The sequence below is a fragment of the Zootoca vivipara genome, chromosome 1 (genome assembly GCF_963506605.1).
Source record: "Zootoca vivipara chromosome 1, rZooViv1.1, whole genome shotgun sequence".
NCBI classification, from domain to species: Eukaryota; Metazoa; Chordata; class Lepidosauria; order Squamata; family Lacertidae; genus Zootoca; species Zootoca vivipara.
Genome location: NC_083276.1, coordinates 46,445,792 through 46,464,127, shown reverse-complemented (window position 1 = coordinate 46,464,127; position 18,336 = coordinate 46,445,792). Strand labels below are relative to the sequence as shown.

The 18,336-nt window shown below is 43.7% G+C and overlaps 1 protein-coding gene across 2 annotated transcripts in view; it reads left to right on the top strand.

The window, feature by feature from the left end:
• SUSD6 (sushi domain containing 6) overlaps nucleotides 1-17,967 on the top strand; it is a 61,895-nt gene extending 43,928 nt beyond the window's left edge. Inside the window, exons 4-7 of one of the 2 annotated variants that reach the window (XM_035113486.2) lie at nucleotides 3,383-3,580; nucleotides 4,860-4,998; nucleotides 8,454-8,878; nucleotides 10,580-17,967. In XM_035113486.2, the coding sequence (XP_034969377.1) occupies nucleotides 3,383-3,580; nucleotides 4,860-4,998; nucleotides 8,454-8,878; nucleotides 10,580-10,605 (788 nt within the window). In that variant the 3' untranslated portion in view covers nucleotides 10,606-17,967. The remainder of the gene's footprint in view (nucleotides 1-3,382; nucleotides 3,581-4,859; nucleotides 4,999-8,453; nucleotides 8,879-10,579) is intronic. The other variant, XM_035113478.2, reaches the window with a different exon arrangement.
• Nucleotides 17,968-18,336: the final 369 nt, after the last annotated feature.

The following is an 18,336-nucleotide window of genomic DNA, read 5'->3' as shown; positions in this document are numbered from 1 at the left end:
TAAACTGTTTGGTGGGAGTAAGAAGTACACTAAATGTTCGTTTTAAAAATCTTGTACTGTGTGCCTGTTGCATTATACATTACATCTTATGTGATATAGAGACAGGTTTTTGAACAGCCATCAACATTGTATGAGCTTGATGTCAGCTACAACCCCAACTATTGTGGCAGATTTTAAGAGAAGCTCCTTCTGGAACTTGTCCTTCTCTTGACATAACCATCTGCTCTCATGCTGAAGATGTCTGATCTTCAACACTACAAAGAGGAAAAATGAAGATGTCTAGTCAGAAAAAGTCCATGTTGTTCAAGGTTTGGGGTGTTGAACTTGCATTCTGTGCTGAACTTCAGCTTATTTAAAAAACAAGAAAAAACAAAAAACTGAGTCAATAATTTATAAGAACCTAGTAAAATCTGATATTGCAAGTTCACTTTATTTTAGGTAGTTTATAAGTTTTCATGGCACTTTGTAAGTAATTGTCTCTCACAAATTTGATAAATGGTGTAAAATTATTTTTGAACAACTGTGTGAATATTTAAAATAAAAAAATTCCTTCAGTAGCACCTTAAAGACCAACTAAGTTTTTATTTTGGTATGAGCTTTCGTGTGCATGCACACTTCTTCAGATACAGTGAAATGGAAGTTTCCAGGCACTTATGTAGAGAAGGGGTGGGGAGGGGTGGGGAGGGGGAGGGGGGATCACTCAGAAGGGTGGTGGAAATGGGTGATTGACTGACTGATAGCTGTTGATGACCGGAAACGACTGCAAATGGTTTTGCATGAAAAAGCAAGGGTGGAGATGGCTGAAGATCGCTTATCATGTATAATGAGATAAGAACCCGATATCTCTGTTCAAACCAGGTCCCTCCATGGTTTTGAGCTTGGTGATAAGTTGCAATTCAGCAACTTCTCTTTCCAGTCTATTTCTGAAATTCTTTTGTAGTAAGACAGCTACTTTGAGATCTTGTATAGAATGTCCTGGGAGATTGAAGTGTTCTCCTACTGGTTTTTCTGTCTTCTGGTTCCTGATGTCAGATTTATGTCCATTTATCCTTTGGCGTAGGGTTTGGCCTGTTTGTCCAATATAGAGAGCTGAAGGGCACTGTTGGCATTTGATGGCATACACAATGTTAGAGGATGAGCAATTAAATAGTCCTGAGATGGTATGTTGGATGTTGTTGGGGCCAGTAATGGTATTGTCTGGGTGTATGTGGCAGCAAAGTTGGCATCTGGGTTTATTGCAGGCTCTGGTACCAGTGTCCATGTTAAGTCTGGTGGTTGTATTATTGTGGGTGAGGAGTTGTTTAAGATTGGGTGGCTGTCTGTAGGCAATGAAAGGTCTTCCTCCCAGAGCTTGAGAAAGGGAGCTGTCATTGTCCAGGAGAGGCTGTAGATCTCTGATGATGCGTTGTACTGTTTTAACTTGGAAGCTGTATGTGATGACTAGTGGTGTTCTGTTATTTTCTTTTTTGGGTCTGTCTTGCAGCAGGTTCTCTCTAGGTATCAGTCTGGCTCTGTTGATCTGTTGTTTAACTTCATCAGGTGGATATTTTAGTTCTAAAAAGGTTTGCTGTAGATCTTTTAGGTGAGATTCTCTGTCTGTAGAGTTGGAACAGATGCGGTTGTAACGTAAGGCCTGGCTGTATACGATGGATTGTTTGGTATGTTTGGGATGGTAGCTAGAAGCATGTAGATATGTTTGTCGGTCAGTTGGTTTTCTGTATAAGGTGGTGTCTATATGTCCATCCTGTATTTTTATAGTAGTGTCCAAAAAATGTATTTCTTGCATAGATTGGTTCATTGTTAGGTTGATGGTGGGGTGAAAGTCATTGAATGTCTGGTGGAAGGTTTCCAGGGTCTGTTGTCCATGTGTCCAGATAATAAAAATATCGTCAATGTATCGCAGGTACAGGAGAGGTTTGAGTGGGTAGGAGTTAAGGAAACGTTGTTCTAAATCTGCCATGAAGATGTTGGCATACTGTGGGGCCATGCGGGTGCCCATGGCTGTGCCGTTGATCTGGAGGAACAGGTCATCACCAAATTTGAAGTGGTTGTGGGTACCCACAACCACTTCAAATTTGGTGATACCCACAACCACTTCAAATTTGGTGATACCCACAACCACTTCAAATGTCTCGGGAGACAATGGAGGGGTGCACTTTTAGGGCTGAAGTCAAAAGAACATACCGGTAATAGAACATCACAAATGCAGCATATATAATATAGGATAATTAACAAATCATCAGTGAAACGGTTACAATTTGTAAAACACTGTTAACAAAGCAACAACTAAAAAATAAGCTAAAAATCACCATTAAAGCAAAAGGCATATTATATGATTAGCAAAACAATACAACATTTATCATGCATAAAACAAAATAAACAACATAAAGTTCATGCTGGCCACATGACCTGGAAGCTATACGCCGGCTCCCTCGGCCAATAATGCGAGATGAGCGCGCAACCCCAGAGTCGGTAACGACTGGACCTAATGGTCAGGGGTCCCTTTACCGTTACCTTTAAGTTCAAGTTCATACATACTCTCCACACCCCCATGAGTCTGACTCATATTCTTTCACTCTATACAGCTCATTTAAATACATAGACCAGGCATCCCCAAACTGCGGCCCTCCAGATGTTTTGGCCTACAACTCCCATGATCCCTAGCTAACAGGACCAGTGGTCAGGGATGATGGGAATTGTAGTCCAAAACATCTGGAGGGCCGAAGTTTGGGGATGCCTGACATAGACTCATAATGCCCCTGGCAGCAACTCACTTGGGCTGAAGGTGGGGCAGCACAGGTGAGACCAACCTCCCCTTGATAGCAAACAGGGTCTCTTTCCCTCTCCCCTCCCCCTCTCCTCACAATTCTTCTGGAAAAAGCTCCCTTATGAAGGCTCCTGGGGGGCAGGGTGAGGCAAGGCAGGTGGAAAAAGCCATTACCTGCTGGCCAACACAGAGTCTCTCTCCCCTCACATTGGAATTAAAATAGGTTGAGATTATGGCTGTGATAATCAGAAGCAACTGAAGGACCTTTAGGGATGCTGCCTGGCTTTTCAGCTGCCAACCTAGAAGCAACAGAATATGGTGCCTGTGGCAGCGGCAGAGAGCTAGTGGGGGGGTTGAGGTGCTCAGTCAGCATCCATTGCATATGTTCCTTTCACCTGCCATGAGCGAAAAATGGAGAATGATTATTATGCAGCATTTTTCATTAACGGTTGAAATTCAGAAAATCTTTGTGCTATATGTCTCAATAGCACTTATAAGAATTAAGCTGGTAGAGGGAGGGTATCCAGTTTATTTCGTGTTGTTTCCTGCTGCTTTTATTGCTCTCTCCCCTTGTTCAGTTTGTTATCATAACTGCTCTTTCCCCTCCCTTTTCAGTTTGTCCACAGCCACCCGAGCCTGAGAATGGAGGCTACATATGCCACCCATCCCCCTGCAAAGAGCCATTGACATCTGACAGTGTCATAGAGTATTTATGTGAGGAAGGCTATCTGCTGAAGGGAGACTACAAATATTTGACTTGCAAGAATGGAAAGTGGAACCCAGACATGCAAGTTACCTGTAGGCTCAGCCAAGGTCAGTAATACTTCACTGTGAATATACTCATTCTCATTTTGTTGTATGCCTTTCAAGTACTAGCAAATAAATCAGTGCCTGTCTAGACCTCAGAAAATGCATTGGGTTAACCTTATTATCTAAGGGCACATTGCCACTGCAGACTTGTAATCATGTCTTTCCTGAAGTGTAAGTTGCTGGGTGAGAGACTATTCTGCCAAAACTCTCTAGCCCATTCCTACCCAAATTCACGACATTATCACACACCAGTTTGGGTTGGTAAAAAGGTTTCATGCGTAACTCTGAATGATTCCCCTTGATCTTCTTTTAAAATAGCAAGCTTATGGTTTAAGAGCAGCCCTGTAGAGGTTGTTTGATTTCAAATCCCATCATCTTCAGCGAACCTGGTCAAGTTGAGGTAGAGGGGTCTAATTTGGGTACTGCTTGATTGTACCCTGCTGCAGCACAGAATGTTCTCTCTGCCTAGTCATGCCTGTCTCAAAAATAAAAGAACTTTCCCAAAGTAACTTGACAGTTGTGTCTTGCAAGGTTTTTACCAGTTGGATAGGAATTCCTTTCCCATGACAGAAAGCCAAGAAGTCTGCAGGAAAATGTTTGTCATTTAATTGACCATGAGGTATTGGAGCAGTGGAGAGAGGAGTGTGTGTAATTGAATAAAATGTTATGGAAAGGAGAAATTCCCTGCAAGCTGGATGATGTGCTGAAAATCATGCATGTTTTTAAAGATTGTTGGGGTGAGTGGAGGAAGGATTGGTGCTTTCCCCACCACAGGAAGGCAGGTTAAACAGATAAGATGTACTGTAGCAGTCTCACAGTTCACCAGTATGCTCAATGAGATGCTGACTTAGTCATCCAGACATAAATAAGGAGAAAATTTCAACTTGTTCCCTAGATATAAAATGAAATTCAGATGAGAGGTAGGGGTGGGTGGGTGCTAGCTTAGGGTTAGTTTGCATTCATGTAACCAAATAGCCTCAACACTTGAAAGGGGCCCTGGCTGTCAAATGGTTAAGGTTGCTTGGGAATTGTGTTGGAGTAAGTGTCACTCGACAACCCAATGAATGCATTTGGACATTCCACATGGTACTGACTTGCAATTCCACATGCATTTCCATGTGGTACTGACTTGAGGACAAAGCTAGCCTTGTGAAGACCAGAGCATCCTTATAATCCTACTTTCTCTCCTAGCCCAGTTTATTAGGACTCTTATTTGGTGATGGGAAACAGCTGCTTCCTAAGAAGAAACCATTAAAAAACAACTTTTCCTTTTGCTCTACAGATAAAGGTTCGCCTCCAAGTGTAGGAGTGCCCACCCTATCCATAGTGGCTTCCACGGCAAGCTCTGTAGCTCTCATCCTCCTCTTAGTTGTGTTGTTTGTTTTGCTGCAGCCAAAGCTGAAGTCCTTTCATCACAGCAGGTGAGCTTCTGGGAGTTGGTGGAGATGACCTGTAACTAGAGGGCAGATGTTTGTGCATGCAGATGCTTAGAGAAGAGAAATGGAGTCTCTCTCGCTGCTGCTGTTGTCCTGCCTACAATCATGCTTATTGTCTGTTCCTTTTTTATTATTCTTTTGGTGTTATTTTCACTCTTGTGGATTTCTTCTCTAGGTTGAGTTCTAGTAGGCAGAGTGTCTACATTCTTTGGCCAAAAGTTGCTATCGGGCTGCTGATCCTGCTGCAAGTCTGCACAACTAAGACTGATCACTAAGCTTAATGCAGTTTAGCAGCTCCATGTTGCAACCTGCAAAGGCTTGATAAGCCTCTTGTTCTTATTGCCTCCAGGGGATTGTAAAAAAGGGGGCGGGGGCTGTGAAGACTGCATTGGGCCTGATGGTTCTCAAGTTGTGCAGGCCTCTAATGACTGCAGTCTCATCATCTGTAGAGAAGATTCAGCCTTGGTAGTTCCTTGGGAAGCATTCCTTAGGCACACAGCTTTTACTGATGAATTTTGGCAGGGGTCCAAAACAGCCTGCTAAAAGCTGTGGCTGCCAAGATCCTATAATTTCCCTTGCTGGTTTGGCTACTGCATGGCCCAAAGCGTGTTCTCGCCCTTACCTGCAGGAAAAGGGAGAGTGGGGGGCTTGCAGACTTGACCTTTGTGCAGCTGAGGTGCTCTTGGCAATTCAGTAACACTGTTGCAAGTGCTGCTAAACAACCCCTATCCAGCCTCCCACTTTTGGAGCTGTGGGGAGGGATTGCAGTGCAACTACCAGAATACTTGCTCACCGCCAATAGTTCGAAGGTTGGGGGCTGCTCATGCTCACCTGATGGTGGTGATGCACTTGCTGAGTGGAAGCTTTGCTTCGGTCTTCACTTAGAGGGATAGGGGAGGGCTTCGTATAGAGGCTTAGTTAGCCTTCCAAGTCTCTGCTGCAGAGGCTGTTAAGTGGCAGCAGTTACCCTGTTTCTCATATTTTAAGACATACCCATAAAATAAGCCATAGCAGGATTTTTAAGCATTCAAGGAATATAAGCCATACCCCGAAAATAAGACATAGTGATAGGCGCAGCAGCAATGCCGGCCGCAGCAGGAGGAGGAGGAAAAAAATAAGACATCCCTTGAAAATAAGCCATAGTGTGTTTTTTTGAGGAAAAAATAAATATAAGACATGTCTTATAATATGAGAAACACGGTAAGTAGCTATTGCTGTAATACAGGCATTAGTATGTGGGTTCTGGGTCATATCGAATCATAGAATTGTAGAGTCAGAAGGGATTCTGAGGATCATCTAGTCCAACCCCATGCAATGCAGGAATATGCAGTTGCCCCATACAGGGATTGAACTTGCAACCTTGACGTTATCAGCACCATGCTGTAACCAACTGAACTATCCAGGCTTATTCACACAGAGCATATTTTGCAGCGAGGTGGAAGAAAGGCATGTTCTTTTGAGAGAGAGAAGGGACTTTCCATCTTACTAGTTTTTATATTGGAGCAAACAGTGAGCTTCTCAGATGCAGAATGAGGCATAATTTTCCTTTCTAAGCCCAGTATCTGAAGTAGCAGGAGGCTTGGTGGTTGGGGAGAGAAAGTCTGCCTCTTAACAAGATAATGAACTCAGGGCAGCAATCACACAACACAGAAATTATTCATTGAGGAGAGCGCCAGAAACATCTGTGGTGCTCTTTTGCAATGTATGTAGGCGATGAGGCCCACAGTAACAGGCACTGCTTTGTTGCTTCATGGCTAATTTCTGCGGCAGTCCTGTCTGCTGTTCTGCTTTTACACACTCCAATTTTGCATGGAAACAGATCTGAAGCTTAGTCTTCTCAAACCATATAGACATGTTGTCTTTCCTATACCACTCTCTTGGATAATAGACAGCCCCCTTCCCCCAAAAGAAGAAAATATTTGTGCATTCTTTTTTAAGGTGTGCTGTTCTTTGCATCGCAGCTGTGAAATGGAACACCCATTTGAGGGGGCGGGCAAACAGAGACCAATAATACTTGTCCATTTCACAGTTGTAAAACTCAGCAAAAGCTTATTTCACAGTAGGGAGGGTGGTGATGTTAGCTGTTTCTCTATTAACCACCACCAATATACAATTCTGACATTGCTTGGGATAGCTATCAATTCCATTGTGTCAGAAGATGAAGCCCTTGTTTGAATTGGACATTTGAAATCTTACTCAGTTCTGGAGCCTTGATGAGGGTTTGTTAACACACACACACACACGGTGGGAGGAAGCCCAGACAGTTCCATGGAAATGTTGAGAATTGTGCCTCCTGCTATGGTCTGACACATGCGGTTCTTAGTCACAATATTCCCAGTCAGTCCAGCTGTTATTAACCTGGATATAGGGTTCAGTGCCAAAGCATTCCTGTTTGAGGAGTCTCATTGAGCAGTTAATCCTCCTGACAGACAACTTTTGCTGCTGTGTAGACCATTTCTCTGGCTTCGGAGGCAGAGAGCTGTTCCACAGAAGCCCAGCAATATTGCGATACCAGCCCAGGAAGTTAAATGCCATATTTTTTTTTAAATCAGGGCGCAGATTCCAGAGCTGTGGCTCCTTGCCCTGATTATGGGGTTATGGTATAAGGTATTTGCTAATAGTTAATAAACTCACCTCAGTTTTCTGTCTGTTGCTTAACACTCATATGATACCGTTTGCTGATGAGGTGTATCGTCCCACCATGTCCCACCACTCTTCAGTAGCTTCTGCATTCATTTGTGTCCAAATATTTCATGTGTGAGAGTCTTAGTCCCACCCCCCTCCTCAGTGTATAACCTACAGAGCTAGTATTGCCCAGTGCTGAGCTATGAACTGGGACTGTCCCAAGTTCAAATCTCAGTTCAGCCATGAACTCATAGGGTGGTCTTAACATTGTTTCTTAGTCTCTTCCCTGCCCATCTGCAATGCATAGAGGAATCGTCATATTGCCTCCTTACATCCTTGTAATGGCTGAGGTGTAAAGAGCTTAGAAACCTTAAGAGCACTTCCTTTTTCAACCCAAAAGGGAAGCATGGAGTCTGGCTGCCGCATGGCTGATGTGCCCCGGGTGCCATGACTGGCTAGGAAGCCCCTTGTTTTCTTTTCCTGCTCCAGCATTCCAGTTGCTAAATTGTCCCCAGCTTTCCTCCCAGGCTTGGAACTGGGATGGGGATTAGATTGCCAAACAGTTGCTGGGATGAACCCTGCCCACCCAGCCCCCGCACCTCCAAGGCCAGGAATCATGCTTCTTGCTTGCCATTGCCAGTGGAAGTGTTGAAGTCCAGTTCTGCTGGCTGATTTCAAGTAAAAAGTGTAATGAAACAGCATGTCAAGAAGAACTGAATCTAGGAGTTCTGCAGATACAGTATTGCATAAATGCTTTTGTATTCTTGGGTATCACAGAACATAATGTGGATTCTTTCTCTAAAATTCAAATACAGGCGTGATCAAGGCGTTTCTGGGGACCAGGTTTCCATCGTGGTGGATGGAGTCCAGGTGGCTCTGCCATCCTATGAAGAAGCTGTCTACGGCAGTGCTGGGAACTGCATACCTCCTTCGGATTCACGGGTACAGATTGTCCTTTCAGAGGGAGCTGGGCAAAGTGGAGCGAGGGAGATGCAGCAGCCACCAGACCAAGTGGGTCACAACTGCTTTGCTGGGGAGGATGAAATCCCTGGACGCTCTGGACTGTGTGAAGCTAGCAGCTCTCACCACTCGGAGGCTGTTCTAGTTCATCAGGCGACCACTTCCTCTTGGGTTGCTGGTGCATCTTGTAGCAGACCTGGGCACAAAGAAGCTCCAGACTCAGAAAGCAGTGATGTGCAAAGCCTTCTATCACTTGCTTCCTCAGAAGAATACACTGATGGTAAGCAAACTGAAAAATAAGTATTTCACCTAAACTCCTGCTAATTGGAATTTTAAAAGTTCATACATCCTAGTATTTCCAAAGTGCCTTTCACCTTACAGTGGAACATTTACAAGAAGAAATACTTTATTAAAAGTACTAGGATCCCCCTCCCTTCTCTTCCCCCTTTCTCCAACATGCACACACAATCCCTAACAGCATTCTGGTATAAGTTATTCAGTAATGGACTGAGTAATGATGTTGCTTCTGCTGTGGATCTACAATGGTGGCTATTCATTGGTCATAAAAACTGGCAATCACAATCGTACTGCACATTCTGGGGGGGGGGGGAACCCTGCACATTACAGTTTTTTCTTTGTGAGTGGAAAGAAGTGGATCATAGCTGCTAACTAGCAGCAGCTAGACTGGCGACTGGGAGTGGCCGCTGGGACTATTTAACACCAGTCTTAAAGGATCTTCATTGCAGAGGCAGAGCTAGCTGGTCCGGCACCCGGAGCGGCATGCACCCGGGGGGCGGGGCAAGCATCCCAGGGGTGCGCTGCCCATGGTGAGCATCCCAGGGGGTGCGCCGCCCAGCGCAAGCGCAGGGGGAGCGGGGCAGCAATGTCACCCCCCCCAGGGATGACACCCGGGGTGAGCCGCACCCACCTTGCTCTGCATCTGCTTCATTGGTTCCCAGTGTGTTTCCAAGCACAATTCAAAGTGTTGGTGCTGACCTTGAAAGTCTTAAATTGCCTCGGCCCAGTATACCTGAAGGAGCATCTCCTCCCCCATCATTCAGCCTGGACACTGAGGTTCTCCTCCGAGGGTCCTCTGCTGGTTTCTTCACTGCGAGAAGTGAGGTTACAGGGAACCAGGCAAGATGGCCTTCTCGGTAGTGGCGCCCTCCCTGTGGAATGCCCTCTCATCAGATGTCAAGGAAATAAACAACTATCTGACTTTTAGAAGACATCTGAAGGCAGCCCTGTATGGGGAAGTTTTTAATGTTTGATGTTTTAGTATGTTCTGATATATGCCGTGAGCTGCCCAGAGTGGCTGGGAAAACCCAGCCAGGTGGGCGGGGTATAAATTATTTGTTTGTTAGTTAGTTAGTTTAGTTTATTACTAACTTTCAAAAACTAGTGCCCACCAAATTGCCTTCTCTGAGACCCAATTTTTGCTTCCCATCGTGAATAAATTGTCTACATTTGAAACAAGCCGAGAACAACAACAAAAGCACATCCTTATCTTGTAATCTGAATAAACTCTACCAAATTAGTAATGTGTTCTAAATGTGCATAATTGGTTCCAGCTGCTGAACCCTGGACTTTGTATTTTTATGTGGATGACAGAAAGTGCAGGATGTTGTGTGTGGAGAGGAAGAGGGAAGTTAAACCTTTCTGCTGTGATTATTTTGCAGTCCTTTGACACCTGCTGAAGAAAGCAGCTTTGGTCAGTAAGCCTTAGTCTCTCGTCCCAAGAAAATCCTCAGTAGTTAAGAGACTTTGGGACTTTGCTAGGGGAAAGTCCTTGAAGAAGCATGACTGACAAGGGTTTTATAGAAGCTTGACATGGTCAAATAAGAACTTGATAAACGGAAAGGGCTTTATGGACAGCCAAGACTTATATCAAGACTGTGCTGTGTGGTATTTCAGATATGGAATGTAAACACAAAAGATTGTTTAACTTGTCTTTTCTCTCTCTTCCTCTCTCCCAATCCAGATATTCCATTGTTGAAAGAAGCATGAGGCTTGCTGCATTTGTCTAGCCTTTTCTCTCCATTTTCCTTCTTCCGGGATGGTGAGCACTCCTCGCAGACTTTCCCCACTCTCATGCGCTGTGCCCTGAATACCTCCAGACACATACCCCATAGCTGAAGATCCAAAGGATGCCGCCAGGATGCCTCGTTGATGCATCAGTGGGGTGTACAGGGTGCCAGCTGTTTCTCCCCACATTTTATCTACATTAAGGGGGGGCTTCAGTGACGTCAGTGGACTTTAGCTCCTCATACCTCTCCCCTTCCCCACCAAATGTTTGAGTGTGGTCTCTGGAGAGCTGCTATTTACTTGTGCCTTGCTCCTTCTCACACTGGCTTGTTGCAGCTTCTCGTGGGCTTTACTAGCTTCTGGATTTCTGCTCAGAAAGTAGGGCCAAGAAACAACAACCAAGCTTGCTTTGCTGGGTGCAGAGAGTTTCCTTCCATTTATTCACTGTCTTATGAAGGCAAGTCAGAACACCTGTGGATGGGCTGTGAGGAGGGGTGGGTCAGAGTCCAGTTGTAGTGACATACGCATACTGCAGGTCTCAGAGTTTTCAACAACATAGACTACTTAACGTAGCTGCACTTGGAACTTGGGCAGTGTTGGCTATGTTAAAGGCCACTGCAACTTGCCAACCTTTCTTTTTTCTTTTTCTTTTAAAGAAAAAGAAGAACATTAATGGCAAGCTTAGGCTGCTACTTGCTTTTCTTTGTTTCCCAAAGAGAGGGAGAAAGTGAACACTTGCTGGGGTGAAGTGTCTGTACCTCTGCAAGCTTCCATTTAAACAAAACAAAACAAAACTGTCTCCCCTCTACCTTTGTTCATCAAGGACGAGTCTCTAAACTTGGTGTGAGCTGAAGTCTAGGGCTGTCTTGAGACAAACAGCTTAGAGCAATTCAGTCTATGGCCAGATTTAAGGGCACTTGCATTGAGAAGCCCACATGGAAAATGACTGCCCTCTTCCTAGAACAGCCAGCCTGCCAGCAATACGACAGCTGTACCATAGTTGATCCAAAGCCTTTCATCTTGGAGTGTGTTGAGCTCGTTTTCTGTGGAATGACTGTAGGATGTCAGTGTGTGTGCACATTGTGCTGTTCCCCAAGTAGGGTTCATCGCCTATGCCTTTACTTTGACCCACCTTAATGAGAGAGCAATTTTGGCCTCACCACTTTATTTTTGTTGCTGTTGTTGGGTCCCATCCTTGCAAAAGCAATGCCAGGGCTTTTATTGTTTAGCCTACATTGCTTATGTCTTCCTCCTGGTTCTGTTAGAAACTAGTCATTGGAAAATGGATCACCATTAGCAAGTACCTAGCTTTTTGTATCAGGCATGTCCTATTTGCCTTGAATGAATAACAGTGATAGTCTGCCTTAAAACAAAATAGAATGGAAAGAGCCATGCTGCTGTCTTTACCCTTTTGGAAGATCCCTTGCCCCAGTTTCTTCCTCTACCCACTCCCATTGCACACTGCTTCTTTCTATGCAGGGAATATGTTCGCTTACCTCCACCTCTTTCCATATAAATATACTTACTGCTCTTCTTTATCTAGCCCTCTGTGGTCAGTGCATTGCAGTTTGATGACATCATGGAAGTATAAATTCCCAGATTTTCTCCAGTGAGCCTTCCTCAATCGAACAATTCTGTGACCTTTCCTAAAGATTCCTAAAACAAAAGTGGAATGGCTTGGTTGCCAGTTCTCACACTTGCCCCTGTCTTAAAGCCAGGGTGAGCACACAGAACCACAGTGTGCTTTAAAATATCAAGGGAAGTAGAAAGCCCATCCTTTGAAAAATGGAAGTGGCAGAGGTCAACCCCGTTTACTATCATAACAATGCACTGATGTGGGAGACAGCTGTGGGAAAAGGCAACACTTTGCCTCCCCCCCCCCCAACCTGCCTACCACCAAAAAATCTGAATGGGAAGCAGCACGATTCCCTGGGCCACTGTCCGTGTTCTCCAGCATTAGATGGGCATTGCACACTCCACTGTCCGTGTTCTCCAGCATTAGATGGGCATTGCACACTGCACATTCCACACAAAAGCACACAGTTTGGTATTGAATATAGAGCCAAGCAATTCAGATAATTACAGGTTGCAGCTTTAATTCAAAGCTGTTTAGCTCCTTTGTGAAAATTGCCTTGCAAATCTGTGGGTGATGTATCTGATTGAAATCAGACCATCGTCTTTTCATCACTGGCTTATTTGTATGCTGCTTTCTCACAGGATTTTACTCAGATTGGTTCACAATATATCTAGGGACTGGCAACCGCAATTAAAAGAACATAAGAAAAAATAATTATAATGACAATTAGAAAAACACATCATTAAAAAATCAATATGTACAATGCTGTGGAAAACAATCTACATGTGCTAATGTAACAGTTTAAAATTAAGCAGAAGAGAGAATAAAGTCTCAGGGCTCTGCATAGTTCCTCACACTTCATCCTGATTAGCAGAAGCAAACTAAATTGCCCAAGAGTAATCCAATGGATGGCAATTAGTTTGCTTTTCATAATGTATACAGGCCACAGAAATGTGGATTGCCTTGATGCCCAATATTGACTGTTATCACAGAATACATATATGGCCCTAACCTTAGGCTTTCCCAGCTTGCTCTTTGAGACTCCCAGTTGTAGAGCAGGCTCTCACCTTGTTCAGAGAGTGCTTCTCTTCTTCAGTGTGGTGTTTAGATCAGCCTTCACTAACTGGATGCCCTCCAGATGATTTGGAGTACAGTTCCCATCAGCCCCAAACAACATAGCCAGGCTGTGGCTTAGATTCCTCTGCTCTTTATAAAAGAAAGCCCCCCCCCCCCCCGGCCAACTACCCTGCCTGATATATTTGGGACGTTGTTGCATGGGGAGGTTATATCAGCAATTAAAGAGCACCATTTATGCAGAAGGATTTAGATGTGCCCATATCTATCATCTTAAGTTGCACTGACAGAACTCGTGCTAAATATTTTGGACAGTGTGAAAGAGTGGCAGAAATTTGGGTGACGCCTAGCCCAAAGAAAAGTATTCAGTTTCTTCCTTTTTTAAAACAATAGAATGAAGAAATAACACCACTCTTAATTTCCATCCCCCATTCACCTGTGGATGGTTCGTATTTATTGGGCAGATACATGAAGAGTCAGATATCAAGTTGGGTCTTAATTCTGGAATAGGCATTTCACCTGAGTAATTTAAATGAGGGACACAAAAGAACTTTATGGTCAAAATCTTATGGGAGACAACAGAAGAGCAGTTTTTCTCTTTCATAAAATTTGTTTTTTGAGAAATGAAATACAAATGTTACGGTCTTCAGGCTAAGAATGTAGGTTTCCCCCCCTTTTTAAAGATTTTCTATTCTCAGGTTCTTAAATACAAATTTATGAAGCGCAAGAATAGCAATAGCTATTATCTATAATGCTCAGGGCATCTATTCTAATGCTCAGGCTGGAAATGAAGGAGGTCCTCTGTTTTAAAACCATGACACATTTTTAAAGAATTCTGAGACATCAGTTGAAACAACCACTAGCCCAATGCTGTGTGGCTGTTAGGTGCCTAATAAGTCAAACTAACTTAATTAACTTCTTCCAGACTTGTGTACAGAATGCCAGATGCTGCAAGGACACACTTTGTGCCTGGCAAGAATAAAACTCACCTAAGGTTGTATTTGTCTGCTTTTGAAAATTGTAGGCATCTAGAATTTGATTCTGCAGGCTCACCTTGCCCTTTGAATGCTGGAACATAACACCTTTGATAAACGCGTGGTTCCCATGCCACGTCACCCTCCATTTATTTAGAATATTGGTTGATCGTCTGAAACTGCCTTATACTGAGTTAATGCTGGTCCAGAAAAGCCTACTCTGACTGGCAGAGGTCTTTCCTAGCTGAAGTGGGGTGTGTGTGTGTGTGTGTGTGTGTGTGTGTGAAGATCTGAGGAATTGAATGTGGGACCTCTTGTGTACACTGCATGTACTCTACCACTGAGCAATAGCTCTTCCCTTATACTTCCATGCACCTAGTGCTAAAAGCAAGATAACACTTGTTTAAACTAAATTGCAGCGCTTCTCCAGTGGTTAGATACATACTGTGGTATGCATCCAGTTTATGTATGGCACATACAGCAAGTGTCTCTTAAAACAGCTGCTGCTGACATTGGAGACCTTCTGGAGAGAGGGCAGGAGTCCAGATAGTCTGTTTGAGGTATGATGAGGCCCATTAACTACCAATGACCCAAGAAGCTTTAGCATTTACAGGAAGCCTGATGTCCTTGCCATGGTGTCACTCCTCTTGTAGGAAAATCTGAAACCTGAGAGCCCGTGCAAGTTGCGGCAAATAAGATTACCATTTAGGTTGCAATGCCATACACATTTACCTGGAAGTAAGTCCCACTTAGTGAGGCCTACTTTTAAGCAAGCACTTGTAGGATTCTGCATTCAGGTTTCTCAAGTGCTTAGCTTTGAAACTTACTCTCACATAAAATACTGGTAAGTTGGAGCAAGGGGTGAAGTAAGACATTGGATTGGCTTTCCATTTTAATGGCATGAATACAGTAGGCTTTGGTGCACCCTACAGATTGGGGAAAAAACAGGCAGGACAATGGATGAAGGGGAACTGGAGGGGCTGGACACTTGGGTGCAGGCTTCTCTTGCATCAACTCTTTTCTAGGGCCACTTCTGGTACACACTTTTCTCACTGGAGCGCTTTTGTATGATATTTCCTTGCAGCATTTTTAGGCAGAGTGTTAAATGTATGCTACTAACTCTGAGAGAGAGAAGGGTGCCACCCAGCTCCTCATTGCCTTTTAGAAGTAAGTGGAGATGGAAAGGGCTTCTTTGTACACTCCATACTTAATCTTTACCACTTTCTCGTTGAGAGATTTTCTTTTGGATACCACAGGAGCTGCCAGGGGCTTTTTGCACATGAGAATGCATACTCATGTCTACCAAATAAATGAGTAAATACCACAGTAGTTGGCTTCTGTGGCGCATCTGGAGAGCATTTCCAAAATCAAGATGCTCGTGGTACCTGCACTAGGGTAATATAGCATATGCACAACTGAAACTGCTAGTGTACTGTTTCTTAATCCTTGTGAGGAAGCCTGTGACATCCTTGACCAACTTGCTGCCCACCAGAGGTTTCTTACTACAGTGTTTTCAGATGGTGTAAGCAGTACTGGATGCATTGTATTACAGCTCTACCATCATTTCCAAATATGATCCACCTAGACACATTGTTCAGAAAAACAAATTTGGCCGCGAGTTAAGATCAGTTCACTATTTGCACGTCTATGGAGTGACTACTGCCTAGTGTCTGTAAACAAGTCAATACGTGCATTTCTGTCACACTTTATTATTGGTATGGGGAAAACCTGTGGACCTCCAGATGTTGTGGGACTACACCTCCAATTATCCCTGACCATTATTCATCCTGGTTGGGGCTGATGAGTGTTCCCACCCCTGCATCTACAATAGATGTTGTGCCCACAGCAGAAAGAACTGCTGTTCTGATGTGTGAATCAACCCTCTGTTTCCCTTATTGCTTTTATAGTAGCGTAGTGAGCATACAAACAAGGGATTGAGTATGGTGGGGGTTTTTTTGTAGGACACCTTCCATTGGCTCGATTCATCTTAGGTAGTATCCTATGGAGATATCTCTCTCTCTCTCTCTCTCTCTCTCTCTCTCTCTCTCTCTCTCTCTCTCTCTCTCTCTCTCTCATATGCTTCAGTCCTGGGCTTCTTTCCTGCAGATTTTTTAAAAATTGCTTTTGGAGTTGACCACCTCTGTCACTTTATTAAGATTTCAACGCTTGCACCAGAGGAGATGTGTGTTGAATGGTGAACACTTCTATGTTAATATATAACTTGAGATACTGGCTTCTGCTAATAATGGTTGTCCATTTCTACTGGAGATAGCACTGCTGCATTTGCTTTTACATGGAAGCTCACACAGTTCAGACCAAATGTTCCATCAGAACAAGCACTTGCACACTTTCTGTTACCCAGTGGGCAGGCTGCAGGTAGTTGGAGATGCAAACACACAGGGAGAACCTGGTTGCCTTCAGTGCTTTTTATTTGTTTGTAATCTGAGTTGCACCACTATGAAATTATTTGCAGAATGGTACTCGTATATATGTGGGATTTAAAAATACCATAACGCTGTGCAGGATGTCAATCAGTTTTTATTTTGCTTTATTTTATATATATATATATTTCTGGTATCCTGTACATTGAAGTGGGTGTGAAGATAGTATTTTAATATTTGTACAAAGTTTAATTTAATTTCAATTATTCTATGTATATAACTGCATTTCTAAATTAAAAAAAATCTTTTGAAGTTAATTGCTTGAGGGTCTTTTTTTGTCTGTACAAGAAGTATTTTGATGTGATCCTGCTTCCTTCCTTCCAGATACCATACAGCTGAATAATGGCCCGTTTATCAAGTTCATAGAACAGAAGGCTCATCAATTTGGAAAGCAAATTTCTCTGCTGGCAGAGAAATTACTGGCATGCCTCCTTCATAGAATCAGAGAATTGTAGAGTTGGAAGGGACCACAATAGTCATCTAGTCAAACCACCTGCAATGCAGGAATCTTTTGCCCAATGTGGGGCTCGAACCCATAACTCTGAGATTAAGAGTCTCATGCTGTACCGAATGAGCTATTTCAGCAGCTGTTCAGCAACTGGCTCAGCTGGGCAGAGGGACACCCCCATTCAATCTCTAACCCCTTCCATCCAAACAGCCCAGCATAAGTGCTGTTTGGATTACTCTGTTACTAAGGATCTTTTGTGTTTCTCCAGGCTGGCATTTTTCTTATATGGCAAGCTTGAGGCAAAGTATTTCCATTTTGGGAGACATGGTGCAGTTTAAACAAAAAAACAAAACAAAAAAACAACCCAACCAACATCTGAATAGTCAAAAGTGGTCAAAAAAACCACTCAAGATCCTCACCAGTTCATCCTGCAAGTTCCAATTTTGTCTGAAACAGCCCCACTTTGGTTTGGTAGTCATCAGTCTCTCTTTTTTACACCCATGCTACTTGGTGATAGTTTAAAAACTGATTGTTCTTTTCATTTTGGTGGAGAGTGAGTGGCCACGGGTGAGAAGCCAGATGGCTGAGAACTGAGCTGTGAAAGGACACTCAGGTTTGGAGGGACCTAAACAAGAAAGTTCAGGAACTAGCCGGGGTGTCCACTTTATTTGCTGAGAGGCAGAGATAAGGAAAAAGGAAAGGACCCCTGCTAGGCCTTTTCTGAGAGGGAAAGGAAAGAATTAAATTCACACGCTACTCAAGCTGAGATTTCCTGTGTACTTGTGGTTAATAAAGTCAAAGATTTAGTCTTACAAAACATTAGTGTTTACTGGAAGCTTAAAATGTTGGATTGGTCTCTAGGTTCAAAACATATTTGGTTTCACAGATTAGGTAAAGGTACCCCTGACCATTAGGTCCAGTCACGGACAACTCTGGGGTTGCTCACTCATCTCACTCTATAGGCCAAGGGAGCTGGCGTTTGTCCGCAGACAGCTTCTGGGTCATGTGGCCAGCATGACAAAGCTGCTTCTGGCGAACCAGAGCAGCACACGGAAATGCTGTTTACCTTCCCGCCAGAGCAGTACCTATTTATCTACTTGCACTTTGACGTGCTTTCGAACTGCTAGCTTGGCAGGAGCTGGAACCAAACAATGGGAGCTCACCCCATCACGGGGATTCGAACCCCCAACCACCTGATCG